Genomic DNA, 18,312 nt, shown 5'->3' with positions numbered 1-18,312 from the left:
AGTATTGGTATCTGACATATGACATACTGAATCTTCCTTTCAGAAAACATTGAGAGTTTATTGTATGACCACTGAAGCCTGGATAAAGACATTGACTCTTGAAACAGTTGCACTGGAACTTCACCTGGTACAAATTGTAACTGTCAAAGAGGTAAGGAACTATTGAGCATTATCTCAACTAAGGCATTCAAGAGGATGTTATTTGGATAGAAATAATGTACAAGTGTATGGGGGGAAAAAATGGGAAATTAGCAATAAGTAATGAAACTCATGTGAAGAGTCAGTGCAGACACAACACACCAAAAGATCACTTTGTTAGCCAAAACACTTCTGTTATCATCTTGGGAACAATATAGATCAGTTGTGTCATCTTAGACATTGAACAGGGAAAGCATGTTTGATATTAAGAAAAAAAGGTTTATGACTGCACAATTCCATAGGTCGTATACATATGCCCTTGGCCAAGGGGATGTGTATCTTCCATTAACCAAACTGATTGTTCCAGGTTTCTGGATTATTCATTTTTGATCCCAAGACAATCTTTACTGTAAAGACAACCTGTATTACCTTCATAATAGTGCCACTCTTCAACAATAATAGCTGAAACTTCTATCCACGCTCCTGCTATTTCAGGCTTCAATAAAACAAAAGCCTTATGCATAGCTGGTGAAGATGAGTAGGCTACCTAGATGTTTTGGATACATGTTCCAAACTATCTCCTCTTAAGCAAGTGGCTTTGGGTTCAATAGCTGAAGGCTTTAAGAGATCATGGAGCAAACCTGAAATATGGCAGCAGAGTTCTGGAAACTAAAAGTAAGCAATAATTCACAAGGTATTCTTTGTAGAGATTGGCTTGTATTTATTCATAAAATTAAACACAAATAGTATAAACACTATAATTTTATCACAAATTGTACCTTTTTCTGTCCTGCAACCTTTTGTCTGTAGTTAGAAGATCATACAGTTGTTGAATATGAGCCAGACCCGGTAAGAATACTAACACTGCACCATCAACTGCTCTGAATGGGGCACTTTTATCTGAAAGGAAATGAAATGTCAGTTCTGGCCGACATCAAAACATGCATGCCAATTTTTCTTTCCTATCACCTCCAATATCTGAACAGATTGACCACTTACCCCTCTAAAGTCTGTTTCTCAATATGGCAATCGGCATGCAAAAGCTGTCCACTTGCCTGCACTGACAATTCCGAAGTACAATTTTCCATCACTGTTGTGAATCACCCCAATAGGTCAGATTGCTTATCCAAAACATGATTTTACTGAAGTCACAACTTCCTGATCAACACACATTTTCTCAATGTCAATAACTGAGGAATAACTTAAGACAGCAAAACCAAACAACCTAGTCCTGCAGCTTCCAAAACAGCACTCTGTCTCCTGTCCAAAAATGAAGACAAAGTCAGTTCACCCTTTGGTCACCCTCTTTCTTTGTCAAAATTCTGTAGTTGGCTGTCCAACACTGGCCTTCCTTGATCAATTCAACATTCACCCACCTGCTACCTGAGAACAACGATATCTCAGTGCCAGTTCACTACGGTGTTCTTACAATAGAACGTAACCTGCATTATCATGAGACCAGTTCCCAACAGCAAACATCAGCCTTTTGTTCTTTTTTCAAAAACAAGCTGCTGCTCAAAGTTTGAAGTTCAATTCTCAACTTTAACACTAAGTTCCAAACCAAAAATGATAAAATAAAACAAAAGTGATGGTCTCAACATTCAGGACCACAACTGGGCAATCAGCACAGATTTTAGTCTCCTCAGAAATTCAATCATGATACATGCAGAAAATTTTTTAAACCATGCATTAAATATCAATCTGTATATACTGACTGCATCTAATTACCACAAAATACAGATGGAAGAAAATTCTCCCAGTTCCTTGGTCTCTGCCGCATCTGTTCAGATGATGCCAACTTCAACAAGGGGGCCTCCAAAATTGTTCCTTTGTTCCACAACTGTGGGTTCCCCACCACCATGTTTGACAGAGCCTTCAGCCATGTTCAACACATCCCCTGCACCAGCCCTCACATCCTCTCTTCCCTTCCACAACAGCTGTAGGGTCCCCTTATCCTCACCAACCATCCCAACAGCATCCAAATCTAAATGATCAATGGCCTCCATTTCTGCCACCTCCAGTGTGATGCTACCACAGATACACGCCTCCCCTCCCATGTCAGCCTTTCACAAGGACAATTCCCTCTGGGAGCCTTTGGTCCAATCCTCCTCCATCCCCCACGCCCTGAAGACATCTTCCCCTGAAATCATAGGTGTAACACCTGCCCATTATTCCCTCCCTCCTCACCATCCAAGGTCCCAGACACACTTTCCACGTGAAGCAGCAATTTATCTATTCTTCACTCAATCTAGTCTACTGCATTTGCTGCTCACAACGTGGTCTATCTATATTGGCGACACAAAGCGTAGTCAGGATGACTGCTTTACAGAACATGTACATTCTCTCCACAAAAAGTATGCTGAGCTTCTGGATGTCTGGAGTTCAACATACCACCACATTCCTTGACCAACATCTCTGTCTTGGTCTTGCTTCAGTGCTCAAGCAAAGCTCACTGCAAGTTGCAAGATCAACACCTCTTTGTCCACTTGGGAACCCTGCAACCATCTGGACTCAACACTGAGTTCAACAATTTCAGGGAGTGAACACCTTCGCCCTTATCCTTACTCCAACCCCCAAACACCAGAACTTGTTATCACATGGATTATTACCACAAACAGCCCATTATCAGCTCCTAATGGTCCCCATTAGCAGATACACATTCTCCCATTCTGACCTTTACCCACTCCTTTGTATGCCCAATTGTGTTTGTCTCTCTCTGGGCTTCATCTCCACCTATAGTTTATTCCTTCCCCCTCCTCCCACCTCTTCTCTTGCATATACACCAACCTTTTCCTAGCTATAATAAGTTCTGAAGGGTCACTGGACCCAAAACATTGACTGTTTTCTCTCCACAGAGGCTGCCAGACTTACTGAGTTTTTTGGATTTTGTTTCCGATTTCCAGCATCCACAGATTTTTTTTGTCTAGTACACATACTGTAGGGTTGCATTCAAGAGATTTATGATGTTGTTCAAATATATCAATTACTTCTCTTAGGCAGAATTGGATGATTATCTGTCAGATAAATGTGTGGGCTAGAGAGAGGTGAGGGCATTGTCAATAGTCTAATTGCTCCTTCAATGAGCCAACACAAACACGAGTCCAAACAGCCTTCCCCTGTGCCATAAACATTCTATCATTCTAAGAATAATTTAAATGGATACAATTACAGTGCTTCAGAAGTTACCATAACATTAAACAGCCGATTTAAAATATATACTTAATTGAAAAATTAAAAGTGCTTGACTTTCAGTAAGCTACAGGTTTTGGAAATTAAAATCCTGCGACCAATGAAAAATAAAAAACAAATAAAAACAAATGTTGGTAAATCCATACTTTGTTAGTAAGTACTGTAAAGAGAAATGCGAAGCTCTTTGTGCAGGTGAAATTTTTATTGACTCTCAATAGGAATTTTGTTTTTCACTTACCCAAGAAGTTAATGAGATCCAATATGAGATCCATGTTTATTTTGGTTGGATGCATGTACTGAATAGCATGACGAGTACGACTACTGTATTTTTCAAGGTCTATTACCAAATTATTCCCAGGCTGTGTCCCTTTAACAAGATACTCCTGAAAAAGATTTGAATAGAGATCAATTAGGGAAGATCTGGCCTTTGATGAGAAAACAAGAGACTTCAAAAGTCTTAAGTTTCAAAGCTAAAAGCTTACAATATCTAAAGCAACTCAAAATCACATGTATTCATTAATGGCTTTCCAGCTCAGTTTATGCACCTGGAGTAAATCACTTCTATTTGAGATAATGATTACAGTATCAGCAATTAAATTGAATCTTTCATCTGCTTTCAACAGAATCAAAAGCTTCCCCTTTAAGTCATTCAGTCCAAACCACACTGCCTAAAGTCACACCTTAACTAAATGAGAGAATTTCACCCAAGCAATAGACGAAACCTTGCAGTTTCACTGGCAAGTGAAACCGATTGACGAACAGAACTCTGGAATAATAAGAATTTCCTTGAAGCAAATGGAAAATCCAACTTTATCAACTTATTTTAACTTCTTTCACCAGTTATGTCACCTTAATGTCAACCAAGGAACACTGATTACTTTTCTCTGCCTCAAAAGCATGACTAAATTTTTTTCCCCTCATTTTCATTTTATTCATTCCTGGGAACGTGGGCATTGCTGGCTTGGCCAGCATTCATTGCCCATCCCTAAATGCTCTGAGGGCAGTTAAGAATCAACGACATTGCTCTGAGCTTGAAGTGACATGTAGGCCAAACTGGGCAGGGACAGCAGTTTCCCTCCCTAAAAGACATTCATGAACCGATGAATTTTTCTGACAATTGACAATGGCCATTTTTAGATTCCAGATTTGTTTTAACTGAATTCAAATTCTGTTGCGTTGGGATTTGAACACGGGTCCCCAGATCATGACCTGGGTCTCTGGATTAATAGTCCAGCCATAATACCACTAGGCCAAGGCCTCCAGAGTTGATCATTAGTTAACATTAATAAGGACTAAAATTTTGAATGAATACTTATGAAAACTATAAATGTCTCTAAAACTATTCTCTCTAAATATAAAGCTATGTTAATTATATGAATTAAAATGAAACCATCATATGTTTTGTCTCAACAGTGACAGTCACTACTAAGGAAACTGCAGAAACCTTCCCAATCACAATCATGTGAAGGAGCTTGCTTGATTGAAGTCGAAGCTGTCTGAATTCAAGTGAAAGCTTTTGCTATCAACTCAGCACATTTATCAAATTTCATCAACAATCATGTCACTGGTATGAAAACAATTGGAAACCAAATGATCTGTTCAGCACATCTATGATGACAAAAATGATAAAATACTACTTTAACTGATAATGAGATTGACAATAAATACTGTACACACTAATTAAAAGCCACTTATGAACAACCTGATGCTGAAATGTTTTTCCTCCTTTGCCAGTGACCGTCACGTTGATTTCTTCCTCCTCCTCCAAAAATCGTTGGCAGTATTCAGAATCCTTTTCCAAAATGTAGCCAGTCTCTTCCACCACCTCTTCCAAATGATAAACCTAGATGCAATTAAGGGACAGAATTTGAAATACACACAGTTTGACCAACATTATGTAACAAAATGCTACCAATATTTAGCAGTTATAGGATGAAACACAGTAAACCATGACTATTTATTCAATATTGAAGAAAAGTTGGTTCAGTTTAAAATTGATCTGATGTAAATACCACACAGAAGTGCATTAGAATTTATACAATGGATAAATTACTTTGTCTAGTATTATAATATTACTTAACATATTAATCATCTGGATAAAGGAACTGGGGCATTCTGGCGAGGTTTGATGGAAGTTAGGTGGACAGGCAGGTTGTACTGAGGTGGTGGGGAGGCTGCAGAAAGATTTAGACAGTTTAGGAGAGTGGTCCAGGAAATGGCTGATGAAATTCAATATGAGCAAATGTGAGGTCATGCACTTTAGAAAAAAAAATACAGGCATGGACTATTTCCTAAATGGTGAGAAAATTCATAAAGCCAAAGTACAAAGGAATCTGGGAGTGCTAGTCCAGGATTCTCGAAAGGTTAACTTGCAGGTTAAGTCCGTGATTCACAAAGCGAATGTAATGCCATTTATCTCAAGAGGGTTGGAATATAAAAGCAGCAATGTGCTGAGAATTTATTAAGCTGTAGTTAGGCTCCATTTGGAATATTGTGTCCAATTTTTTGGACCCACACCTCAGGAAGGACATACCGCACTGGAGCGTGTCCAGCGGAGAGTCACACGGATGATCCCTGGAACGGTAGACCTAACATATGATGAACGCTGAGGATCCTGGGATTGTATTCATTAGAGTTTAAAGGTTGAGGGGCGGTCTAATTGAAACTTACAAGATAATGCATGGCCTTACTGTGAAGTTGTTTCTGTTAGGCGGGAGACTAGGACCCGTGGGCACAGCCTTAGAATTAGAGAGGGGGTCAATATAGAATGGAAGTGAGGAGACATTTTTTCAGCCAGAGAGTGGTGGACCTGTGGAATTCGTTGCCACAGAGTGCAGTGGAGGCCTGGATGTTAAATTTCTTCAAGGCAGAGATTGATAAATTCTTGATCTTGCAAGGAATTAAGGGTTACAGGGAGTGTAAGTGGAGTTGAAATGCCTATCAGCCACAACTAAATGGCGGAGTGGACTCGATAGGCCAAATAGCCTTACTTCTATGTCTTATGGTCGTATTATTTCTCTAGTGATGGCAATGGCACTTGATTCTACCCTCATATTCTTTCATGAAATACTCAAAATATCTTCCACTGAGAAGACTGATGAAAAATAACTCATGGGGCTAAAGGCAGATAAATTTCTTGGCATGATGTCTTACATCTCAAGTTCCTAAAAGAAGTAGCTACAGAATATTGGATGCATCTTTCCAAATTGGATTCTGGAGAAGTACTGGAGGATTGGAAAACTGTCAATGTGACACCCCTATTCAAAAAGGGAGGGAGGGAAAAGTAGGGAACTATCGGCTGATTAGCTTAACATCTATTATTACAAAAATATTGGAATCAATTATTAAGGAAGTAATAGCAGCACATTTGAAAAGTCATAATCTAATTCAGCATGGCTTCATGAAAGAGAAATTGTATCTGACTAATCTATTAGAGATTTTTGTGGAAGCTTCAACCAGGGTGGATCGAGGGAAACCAGTTTATGTGCTGTATTTGAATTTCCAGAAGGCATTCAACAAGGTATCTCAGAAAAGCTTAAGGAATAAGAGTCCACGGTGTTGAAGGTAGTATCACAGAATCCCTATACTGTGGAATCAGGCTATTTGGCCCAACAAGTCTACACAGACTCTCCACAGAGTAACCCAGCCAGATCCATTCCCTTACCTTATTACTCTACATATCCCCTGACTAATGCACCTAACCTACACATCCCTGCACACTATGGGCAATTGAGTATGGTCAATTCATCTAACCTGCCTATCTGCCCATGTCTGGACGGTGGAAACAAATCGGAGCACCTGGAGGAAACACACACAGATATGGAGAGAATGTGCAAACTGTACACAGACAGCTGTCCAAGACTGGATTTGAATGCGGGTCTCTAGTGCTGAGATAACAGTGCTAAACACTAAGTCACCATGCTTATATATTTTGATGGTATCTATTTTATCATAGATGGAGAATTAGCTAATGGGCAGGAAACAGCAAGGAGTGATAAAGGTTTCTTTTTCAAGTTGGCGACCTGCAAGCTAGTGTGGTTCCACAGTTATGAGCACTACGACTGCAACTATTCACAATATATATCATTGACTTGGAAGAAGGAACTGAATGTCCTGCAGCCAAATTTGCAAATGACACAAAAATAGGTGAAAAGGTCATTTGCAAAGGGGATATAAACAGTTTACAGAGAGATATTAATAGGTTAAGTAAGTGGGCCAAAAATTGGCAAATGTAGTATAATATGGGAAAATGTGAAGTTGTTCATTTTGGAAGGGAGAAGAAAAGAAGGGAAGGGAGAAGAAAAGAAGAGAAGGGACAAAAACTGCAGAAAGCTGCAACCAAGCTGACTTGGTTCCCTAATTTAAATGAGAACATCATTTCATTGGAGGCAGTTCAGAGAAGGTTTACTAAGATGATCCCAAGATTGACTTATGAGCAAAAGGTAAACAAGGTGGCCGTCTCTGGAATTTAGAAGAGCGAGAAGTGATCTTGTTGAAACATAGAATTCTTAAAGTGTTTCACAGGGTAAATGCTGAGAGGATGTTTCTGCTCATGGAAGAACTTACTATTTAAGACTGAGATGAAAAGGAATTTCTTCTCAGAGGGTTGGGAGACTTGGGAACCCCTTGTCACAGAGAGCTGTGGGACCTGAGTATTTGTCTACATTTAAGGCAGAGGTAGATAAGATTGTTAATTGGTAGGAGATTCAAGAGTTATGAGGAGAAGCACAGGAAAGTGGACACAAGGAATGTCAGATCAGCCATGATTCAATCATATGGCAGAGCAGGCTTGAGTGACCAATTGGCCTGCTCCTACTTCTTAGATCAAGAAGATCGACGCCAAGATCCAGATCTACATACATCAGGAAAAGCAAGGGTTTCAATTTCGACCATTGGAAACTCCACTATAAACCTTTCTCCAGCCTGAAAAATATCCATTGATACTGTTTTGGATGAGAAGTGAATGGAAAGTAAAATTTCAGCGACACTGAACCCAAACACTGTCAAGATAGGGGTCAAAGAACACTACAGTTTTAAAATGTGAAGGAAATGGAAAGCCTCAAGACTCCAGTTCTCTCAGGCAGCAGCATGAAGCGGCAGCCCAAACTCTTGGCCACAATCAACAGCATTAGCTACAGATACGGCTCCAAGCTCCAGGTTTCTACCCTCTCACTTATATTCCATGTCCCTACTGTCCCTTTTATTCCATGACATATAACTTTTCTCAAGTCTGTTGTGTGCAAACTCTCTTCCTAGCAGCACTGCGAATTCTACAGTATTTTAAGAAGGCAGTTCACCACCACTTCTCAACAAAATTTAGGGATGGACAATAAATACTGGCTGAGCCAGTGAAGCACACACCCAGTGAAAGAATCATTTTAAACTAATACAGGTATGACTGAGGTAACATTTTTCATACCAAAGCAAGATTCCTTTCATGCTGATTTAATTACATTCTTCTTTTCAAAGATGGGTACAATTACGTGATGTGAAAAAATGAGCCAAAAAGAACCATGATACCAGAAGATAGAGAGGAAGAATTAGGCCAGTTGGCCAAGGAAGTCTGCTGCGTCATTCGATCATGGTTGACATATTTCTCAATGCCTTGCTCCTACCATCTCCCCATAATCCTTGATCCCTTTGCTAATCAAGAACCTAACTATCTTGGTCTCAAATGCATTCAATGACTTGACCTCCACAGCCTTTTTGGCAATGAGTTCCACAGATTAAACAGCATCTGAAGGAAGAAATTCCCCATCTCAGTTCTGAAGGGTTCCTTTACTCTGAAGAATGCCTTCTGGGCCAAGTCTACATTATTAGTGGAAACATGTTCTCTATGTCCATTCTATCCAGGCCTCTTAGTATTGTGTGAATTTCAAAGAGATCCTCATCACTATCCTCCTAAACTTGAGTACAGACCCAGAGTCCTCAGCTGCCCGTCATAGAATAAACCCTTCATCCCAGGATCATTCCTGTAAACTTCACAGAAAGGAGCCGAAACAAACAATTTGTTAGGCAAACTGTTCAATAAAGCCAATAATTCCAAAAGGAAAAATATGAATGCATTGTAAAAGGCTACTGAGGCAGAGAAATGACAAAACTATGGTAATGATTGTTGCAGTTAGTGCCACTGGGATTGGCTCAACATGAATTCCAACTGTTACAGTTTATTTCCTTTTGAAGCATACATTTGGTCATGCCAATGAATGTTTTTCCATTCAGATGATTACAACAGAACGTGATTAAAGTTCAGCTCACCATTTTTTTTTCCATAGTGTCCTGAACATCATGAATTTCTGTTGCACACATCTAACATTCATATTCAAAATGTTGAGGTAAATGAATGGAAATTCAGATGTTGTAAATGTAAAATCCATGCTCACATTAAGTTGACAATGCATAGTCTCCCAGAAAAGTAAGTACTTAAGCTGTGCGCATGCAATAAGCTTTGGAGCCCACCAAAATTTCTATTAAGATGTATGCTATGCGTGCATAATGCTGAAATTGCATAACCAGATTTTTCATTTAAAATGAATAGTCAGTAGTTTTTTAGAGAATTGTACAAGTTTATAAATTTCTAGTGTGCATTTGATAAATGTTGTGTGCAAGACAATGCTTTAATTTGGAGGGCTTTTTAAAAAGATTGTGATTCCCGTCTTTATAAAAAATGAGATAAAGAAAGCTTTCTCAAAGATGAGCGATAATGGTTGCCAAACCAATGTCACAAAATAGAGTGATACTTGAGCCATATAGTGTCTCGATCACTGGAGTAACACATGTCATGGTATCCACTTGATATGTTCATTTGACATGATGAGATTCTGTGAAGGAAAGGTTGATTAAAAATTTCATGCCCTGGCTTCAAAGGATATTCTATCAGTGAAGTAGGCTTTTGGAAAATATGATAACTGTATGTTAATCAGGACACTGAGGAACATCATATTTGGGAAGGAGCCATACTAGATCTGGTATTGGTGATTAAGCTTGGCCAGATGATTGAAGTTTTCGGGGTGGGGAGGGGAGGGGGCGGGATTTCAGGAACAACAACCACAATTCTTAACCTTTAAGTTACTTATGGATAAGGAAAAGAGTCGTCCTTGGTTGAAAGTATTAAATTGGGGGAAAGCTAACTACCATAAAAATTAGATAGGAACTGGGAAATAGAGCCTGGTGATGGCTATTTGAGGGTAAATCCACATTGATCATGGGGCAATCTTTTAAGAGCCAGTTGATTAGAATTCAGGATGAGCATATTCCTGTGAAAATGAAGGAAAAGGATGGCAAGACACGGAAACCTTGACAAGAGAAACTGAGAGCTTATTGTAAAAGAAAATGATATGTGTAAGGTTCAGGAAACTGAAGACAGACTTGAAGAACATAAAGATAGCAGGAAAGAACTCAACAAGAAATTAGGGGGGCTAGAAAGGGGCCATGAAATATCTTTAGCAAACACAATTAAGTAAAATTCCCAACTTGTTTTATAAGGAGCATGAGATTGTCTCGGGAAAGGGTAGATCCACTCAACCTCAAAGGAGCAAATTTACGCGTGAAGCCACAGGATGGACTTCAGGAAAGTGTTCGACAAGACTCCTCATGGGAGGCTGGTTAGCAAGGTTAGATCTCATAAGAATACAAGGAGAACTATCCATTTGGATACACAACTAGCTTGAAGGTAGAAGACCTGGTTGTGGAGGGTTATTTTTCAGACTGGAAGCCTGTGACCAGTGCTCTGCCACAAGGATTATGGCTGGGTCCACTGCTTTTTGTCATTTATATAAAGATTTGGATCTAAACAAAGGAGGTATAGTTAGTAAGTTTGCAGTTGTCACCAAAATTAGAGGTGTAGTGGGCAGCAAAGAAGGTTACCTCAGAGTACAATGGGATCTTGATCAGACGGCCCAATGGGTTGAGGAACGGCAGATGGAGTTTCATTTAGATACATGTGAGGTGTTGGAAAAGCATTTTGGAAAAGCATATCATAGCAGGACTTATACACTTAATGCTAAGGAGTGTTGCTGAACAAAGAGACCGGAATTGCAGGCTCATAGTGCCTTGAAAGTGGGGTCACAGGTAGAGAGGATAGTGACGGCGGCATTTGGTATGCTTTCCTTTATTGGTCAGAGAACTGAGTAGAGGTGTTGGGAGGTCATGTTACAGATGTACAGGACATTGGTTAGGCCACTTTTGGAATATTGTGTACAATTCTGGTCTCCTTCCTATCAGAAGGATGCTGTGAAACTTGAAAGGGTTCAGAAAAGATTTACAAGGATTTTGCCAGCGTTGGAGAATTTCAGCTCGAAGCTGAATAGGCTGGGGCTGTTTTCCCTGGAGCATTGGAGGCTGAGGAATGGCTTTTTTTTTTAAGATTCCCTACAGTATGGAAACAGGCCCTTCGGCCCAACAAGTCCACACCAACCCTCCGAACAGCAACCCACCCAGACCCATTCCCCTACATTTACCCCTGACTAACACTTGACATCTAACACTACGGGCAATTTAGCATGGCCAATTTACCTGACGTGCACATCTTTGGACTGTGGGAGGAAACCGGAGCTCCTGGAGGAAACCTACGCAGACACAGGGAGAATGTGCAAACTTCACACAGACAGTCACCCGAGCTGGGATCGAACCTGGGACCCTGGTGCTATGAGCCACCGTGCCCCCCAACCTTATAGAGGTTTACAAAATCATGAGAGGCATGGATCGGATAAATAGACAAAATCTGTTCCCTGGGTTGGGGAAGTCCGGAACTAGATGGCATAGGTGTAGGGTGAGAGAGAAAAGGTATAAAAGAGACCTAAGGGGCAACGTTTCCACACAGAAGATGAGTGTATGGAATCGGCAGCCAGAGGAAGTGGTAGAGGCTGGTACAATTACAACATTCAAAAGGCATCTGGCTGGGTGTATGAATAGGAAGGGTTTAGACAGATATGGGCCAAGTGCTAGCAAATGGGACTAGATTAGGTTAGGATATCTGGTTGGCATGAATGAGTTGGACTGAAGGGTCTGTTTCTGTGCTGTACATCTTTAAGTGTGTGAAGTCCTTCACAAATACTTTGAAACTTTGGGAAGGATTTGTTAACATTCTAAGTCATGCCAAAATAAAAAAGATGTTAGGTGTTTTTTTTTTAAAGCAGTAAGGTAGCTAACTCCCCAGGACTTGATGAGATCTATCAAAATGCTGACAGATGCAAGGGAGGAAATTAGAGAACAAGTCCTAGAGGTCTCCAGAATAGCCAACGCTTGTTTATGATAGATGCAGAACTTGTTTCATAGTAGAAGACAGCGAGTAGCAGTGAAAGGATACTTTTTGGACCAGAGATCTGTGACAAGTGGTGTCCCACAGGGATCAGTGCTGGGACCCATGTTGTTTGCAATATAGGTGGCCTGATTCGTAAATTTGCAGAGAACACAAAGATTGCGGGGGGGGGGGGGGGGGGGGGGGGGGGGGGGCGGCTGCTGATTGTGAGGAGTGTTACCAGAGGATATAGCAGGATACAGATAGGCTGAAGACTTGGGCTGAGAAACGGCAGATGGAGTTCATTCCAGTCAAATGCGAGGTGATATATTTTAGGAGATCCAATGCAGGAGGAACATATACTGGAAATGGCAGAACTTTTAGTATGTAGAACATGGAATAATACAGCACAAATCAGACCCTTCAGCCCTCAATGTTGTACAGACCTTTTATCCTTCTCTATGATCACACTAACCTACATACCCTTCATTTTACTATCATCCATGCGCCTATCCAAGAGTGTCTGAAATATCCCTACTGCATCTGACTCTACTACCACTGCTGGCAGTGCATTCCACGTACCCACCATTCTCTGATTAAGAACCCACCTCTGTCATCTCCCCTAAACTGTCCTTCAATCACCTTAAAATTATGCCCCACGTAATAGACATTTCTGCCTGGAAAAAGAGTCTGGCTATCCACTCCATCCATGCCTATCATCTTATACAGCTCGATCATGTCACCTGTCATCTTTCTTCGCTGCAATGAGGAAAGCCCTATCCCTCAAATCTTTTTTCATAAGGCATGACCTCCAGTCCAGGCAGCATCCTGGTAAATCTCCTTTGCACCCTCTCTAAAGCTTTCACATCCTTCCTATAATGAGGCAACCAGAACTGAACACAACATTGCAAGTGTGGTCTAACCAGAGCTTCAGCGTAACCTCATGGCTCTTCAACTCAATCCCCCTGCTAATGAAAGCCAACACACCATACGCCTCCTTAACAACCCTATCAACTCAGATGACAACTTTGCGGATCTATGGACATGGACCCAAAGATCCCTCTCTTCCTGCACACTTCCAAAATTCCTGCCTTTAACCCTGAAATCAGCATTTGAATTCCACCTTCCAAAGTGAATCACTTAACAGTTTACTAGATTGAATTCCATCTGCCTTTTCTCAGCCGAGCTCTGCATCCTGTCAATTTTCCGTCGCAACCTACAATAGCCCTCAACACGATCCACAATTCCAGCAACCGTTGTGTCATTGGCAAACTTACTTACCCATCCTTCCACTTCTTCGTCCAAGTCATTTATAAAATTCACAAATAGCAAAGGTCCCAAAACAGATCCCTGCGGAATACCATTGGTCACCGAGCTCCAGGCTGAATACTTTCCATCTATTACCATCTTCTATGGGCCAGCCAATTCTTTATTCAGGCAGCCAAATTTCCCTTTCGTTTTTACTTTCTGAATAAGCCTACCATGGGGAACCTTATCAAACGCCTTGCTGAAATCCATCTAGACCACATCTACTGCTCCTCCTTCAATGTGTTTTTTCATATCCTCAAAGAATTGAATAAGGCTTGAAGCTACCCCTCACAAAGCCATGCTGACTATCTCTCGTCCCTCAGAATCCTCTCCGATAATTTGCCCACTACTGATGTAAGACTGACTGGTCTTTAATTCCCAGGGTTATCCCTATTTCCTTTTCTTGAACAAGGGAATAACATTTGTCACGCTCCAATCATCTGGTACTACTCCAGTGAACAATGAGGACACAAATATCATGGCCAAAGGCACAGCAATCTCTTCCCTTGCTTCCTGTATTAACCTTAGGTATATCACATCTGGCCCAGGGGACTTGTCTAGCCTCATGTTTTCAAAATTTTTAGCACATCCTCTTTCTTAACATCAAGCTGTTCGAGCAGATCAGCCTGTCTCATGCTGTCCTCATAAATGACAAGGTCCCTCTCTAGTGAACATTGAAGCAAAATATTCATGAAGACCTCTGCTACCTCCTCCGACTCCAGGCACAAGTTCCCTGCACTATCCCTGATCGGCACTACCCTCACTCCAGTCATCCTCTTGTTCCTCACGTAAGTGTAGAATGCCTTGGGGTTTTCTTAATCCTATCCACCAAGGGTTTTTCACGCTCCCTTCTAGCTCTCCTAAGTTGATTCTTCAGTGCTTTCCTGGCTACCTTGTAACCCTTGAAAGCTATGTTTGATCCTTACTTCCTCAACCTGAAGTAAGCTTCCTTCTTACTCTTGACTAGATGTTCCACGTCTCTTGTCATCCAAGGTTCCTTCATCGTATCATCCCTTCCTTGCCTCAATGGGACAAACATATCCAGCACTCACATTAAATGCTCCCTAAATAACCTCCACATTTCTGTCATGCATTTCCCAGAGAACCTCTGCTCCCAATTTATGCTCCACAGTTTCGACCTAATAGTATTGTAATTCCCCCTCCCCCAATTAAATATTTCCCCTTCCATCTGCTTCTATCCCACTCCATGACTACACTAAAGGTCAGGGAGTTTTGATCACTAACACTGAAACGCTCTCCTATACAGAGAACATACACCTGGCCTGGTTCATTGCCAAGCACCAAATCCAATATGGCCTCCCCTCCAGTCAGTCTATCTACATATTGAATCAGGAACCCTTCCTGGCCACACCTGACAAAATCTGCTCCATCCAATTATTTGCACTAAGGCAGTTCTAATAAGTAATAGGGAAGTTGAAGTCACCCATGTCAACCAAAATCTGCCTCCCAATCTGCTCCTCTCTGTCTCTGTTGCTATTAGGGTTTTTGCAAACTCCCAATAAAGTGACTGATCCTTTCCTGTTTCTGACTTCCACCTATACTGACTTTGTAGACAAACCCTCCTCGAAGACCTCCCTTTCTGCAGCTATGTTGCTATCCCTCATTAGCAATGCCACTCCCATAACTCTTTTCCCTCCCTCACTATTCCTTTTGAAACACCAAAACTCCAGAATGTCTGACAACCATTTCTGCCCCTGTGATATCCAAGTCTGTGTAATGGCCACAACATCATAGCTCCAAGTATTTATCCACGTTCTAAGTTTATCACCCTTATTCCTGACACTTTTTGTGTTAAAATAGACACACTTAGAGTCATAGAGATGTACAGCCCAGAAACAAACCCTTCAGTCCAACTTGTCCATGCTAACTAGATATCCTAACCTAATCAAGTCCCATTTGCCAGCACGAGACCCATATCACTCTGAACCCTTTCCTATTCATAGACCAATTCAGATACCTTTTAAATGCGGCAATTACACCCGCCTCCACCACTTCCTCTGGCAGCTCATTCCATACACGGACCACCCTCTCCATGAAAAAGTGGTCCCTTACGTCTTTTCTAAGTTTTCCCTCTCACCATGAATATATAACATAACAGTGCAGTACATGCCCTTGCATTGACCTGTGAAGCCAATCAAGCCCATCTAACTTACACTATTCCATTTCCATTCATATGTTTATCCAATGACCATTTAAATGTCCTTAATGCTGGCAAGTCTATGCCCCTTCTCTTTGAGTAAAGAAACTACCTCTGACATCTGTCCTATATCTATCACTCCTCAATTTGAACTTATGTCCCCTCGTGCTAGCCATCACCATCCAAGGAAAAAGGCTCCCACTGTTCACCCCATCTAACCTTCTAATTATCTTATGTCTCAATTAAGTCACCTCTCAACCTTATTCTCTCTAACGAAAACAGCTTCAAGTACCTCAGCATTTCCTCACAAAACCTTCCCTCTATATCAGGCAACATCCCAGCAAATCTCCTCTGAACCCTTCCCAAAGCTTCCACATCCTTCCTATAATGTGGTGACCAGAACTGCATGCAATTGTCCAGGTGTGGCTGCACCAGAGTTTTGTACAGCTGCAAAATGACCTCATGGCTCCAAAACTCTGTACAATGCAAATAGAATTAATGAGAATCCAAAGGGTTTTTACAAATATATTAAGGACAAAAGGGTAACTAGGGAGAGAATAGGGCCCCTCAAAGATCAGCAAGGTTGCCTTTGTGTGGAGCCACAGAAAATGGGGAAGATACTAAATGAATATTTTGCATCAGTATTTACTGTGGAAAAGGATATGGAAGATATAGACTGTAGGGAAAAAGATGGTGACACCTTGCAAAATGCCCATATTAGAGAGGAGGAAGTGCTGCATGTCTTGAAACGGTTAAAGGTGGATAAATCCCCAGGACCTGATCACGTGTACCCGAGAACTCTGTAGGAAGCTAGAGAAGTGATTGCTGGGCCTCTTGCTGAGATATTTGTATTATCAATAGTGACAGGTGAGGTGCCAGAAGACTGAAGGTTGGCAAACGTGGTGCCACTGTTTAAGAAGGGCGGTAAAGACAAGCCAGGGAACTATAGACCAGTGAGCCTGACTTCGGTGGTGGGCAAGTAGTTGGAGGGAATCCTGAGGGACAGGATGCACATGTATTTGGAAAGGCAAGGACTGATTCAGGATAGTCAACATGGCTTTGTGCATGGGAAATCATTTCTCACAAACTTGATTGAGTCTTTTGAAGAAGTAACAAAGAAGATTGATGAGGGCAGAGCAGAAGATGTGATCTATATGGACTTCAGTAAGGCTTTCAACAAGGTTCCCCATGGGAGACTGATTAGCAAGGTTAGATCTCATGAAATACAGGAAGAACTAGCCATTTGGATACAGAACTGGTTCAAAGGTAGAAGACAAAGGGTGGTGGTGGAGGGTTGTTTTTCAAACTGGAGGCCTGTGACCAGTGGAGTGCCACAGGATCAGTGCTGGGTCCTCTACTTTTTGTCATTTACATAAATGATTTGGATGCGAGCATAAGAGGTACAGTTAGTTAAGTTTGCAGATGACACCAAAATTGGAGGTGTAGTGGACAGCGAAGTGGGTTACCTCAGATTACAACATGATCTGGACCAGATGGGCCAATGGGCTGAGAAGTGGCAGATGGAGTTTAATTCAGATAAATGAGAGGTGCTACATTTTGGGAAAGCAAATCTTAGCAGGACTTATACACTTAATGATAAGGTCCTAAGGAGTGTTGCTGAACAAAGAGACCTTGGAATGCATGTTCATAGTTCCTTGAAAGTGGAGTCACAGGTCGATAGGATAGCGAAGGCGGCGTTTGGAATGCTTTCCTTTATTGGTCAGAGTATTGAGTACAGGAGTTGGGATGTCATGTTGCGACTGTACAGGCCATTGGTAAGGCCACTGTTGGAATATTGCGTGCAATCCTATCGGAAAGATGGTGTGAAACTTGAAAGGGTTCAGAAAAGACTTACCAGGATGCTGCCAGGGTTGGAGGATCTGAGCCACAGGGAGAGGCTGAACAGGCTGGGGCTGTTTTCCCTGGAGCGTCGGAGGCTGAGGAGTGACCTTATAGAGGTTTACAAAATTATGAGGGGCATGGATAGGATAAATAGGCAAAGTCTTTTCCCTGGGGTTGGGGAGTCCAGAAGTAGTGGGCATAGGTTTAGGGTAAGAGGGGAAAGATATAAAAGAGACCTAAGGGGCAACTTTTTCACGTAGAGGGTGGTAAGTGTATGGAATGAGCTGCCAGATGATGTGGTGGAGGCTGGTACAATTGCAAATTTAAGAGGCATTTGGATGGGTATATGAATAGGAAGGGTTTGGAGGGATATGGACCGGGTGGTGGTTGGTGGACTAGATTGGGTTGGGATATCTGGTCGGCATGGATGGGTTGGACC

The 18,312-nt window shown here is 41.5% G+C and overlaps 1 protein-coding gene across 1 annotated transcript in view; it reads right to left on the bottom strand.

The window, feature by feature from the left end:
• The window catches only part of dhx29 (DEAH (Asp-Glu-Ala-His) box polypeptide 29), a 127,735-nt gene that overhangs the window by 56,353 nt on the left and 53,070 nt on the right, over positions 1–18,312 (bottom strand). Inside the window, exons 14-16 of the mRNA XM_043688629.2 lie at positions 5,030–5,170; positions 3,566–3,710; positions 918–1,038 (exon numbers count right to left, since the gene is read on the bottom strand). Of these exons, the coding sequence (XP_043544564.2) occupies positions 918–1,038; positions 3,566–3,710; positions 5,030–5,170 (407 nt within the window). The remainder of the gene's footprint in view (positions 1–917; positions 1,039–3,565; positions 3,711–5,029; positions 5,171–18,312) is intronic.

Source organism: Chiloscyllium plagiosum, unplaced genomic scaffold (assembly GCF_037043375.1).
Source record: "Chiloscyllium plagiosum isolate Xiang-an unplaced genomic scaffold, Cpla_swu_hap1 HiC_scaffold_1, whole genome shotgun sequence".
Classification (NCBI taxonomy): domain Eukaryota; kingdom Metazoa; phylum Chordata; class Chondrichthyes; order Orectolobiformes; family Hemiscylliidae; genus Chiloscyllium; species Chiloscyllium plagiosum.
Note: the sequence above shows the minus strand (reverse complement) of the source record. Positions and strands in the feature narration are given on the sequence as shown.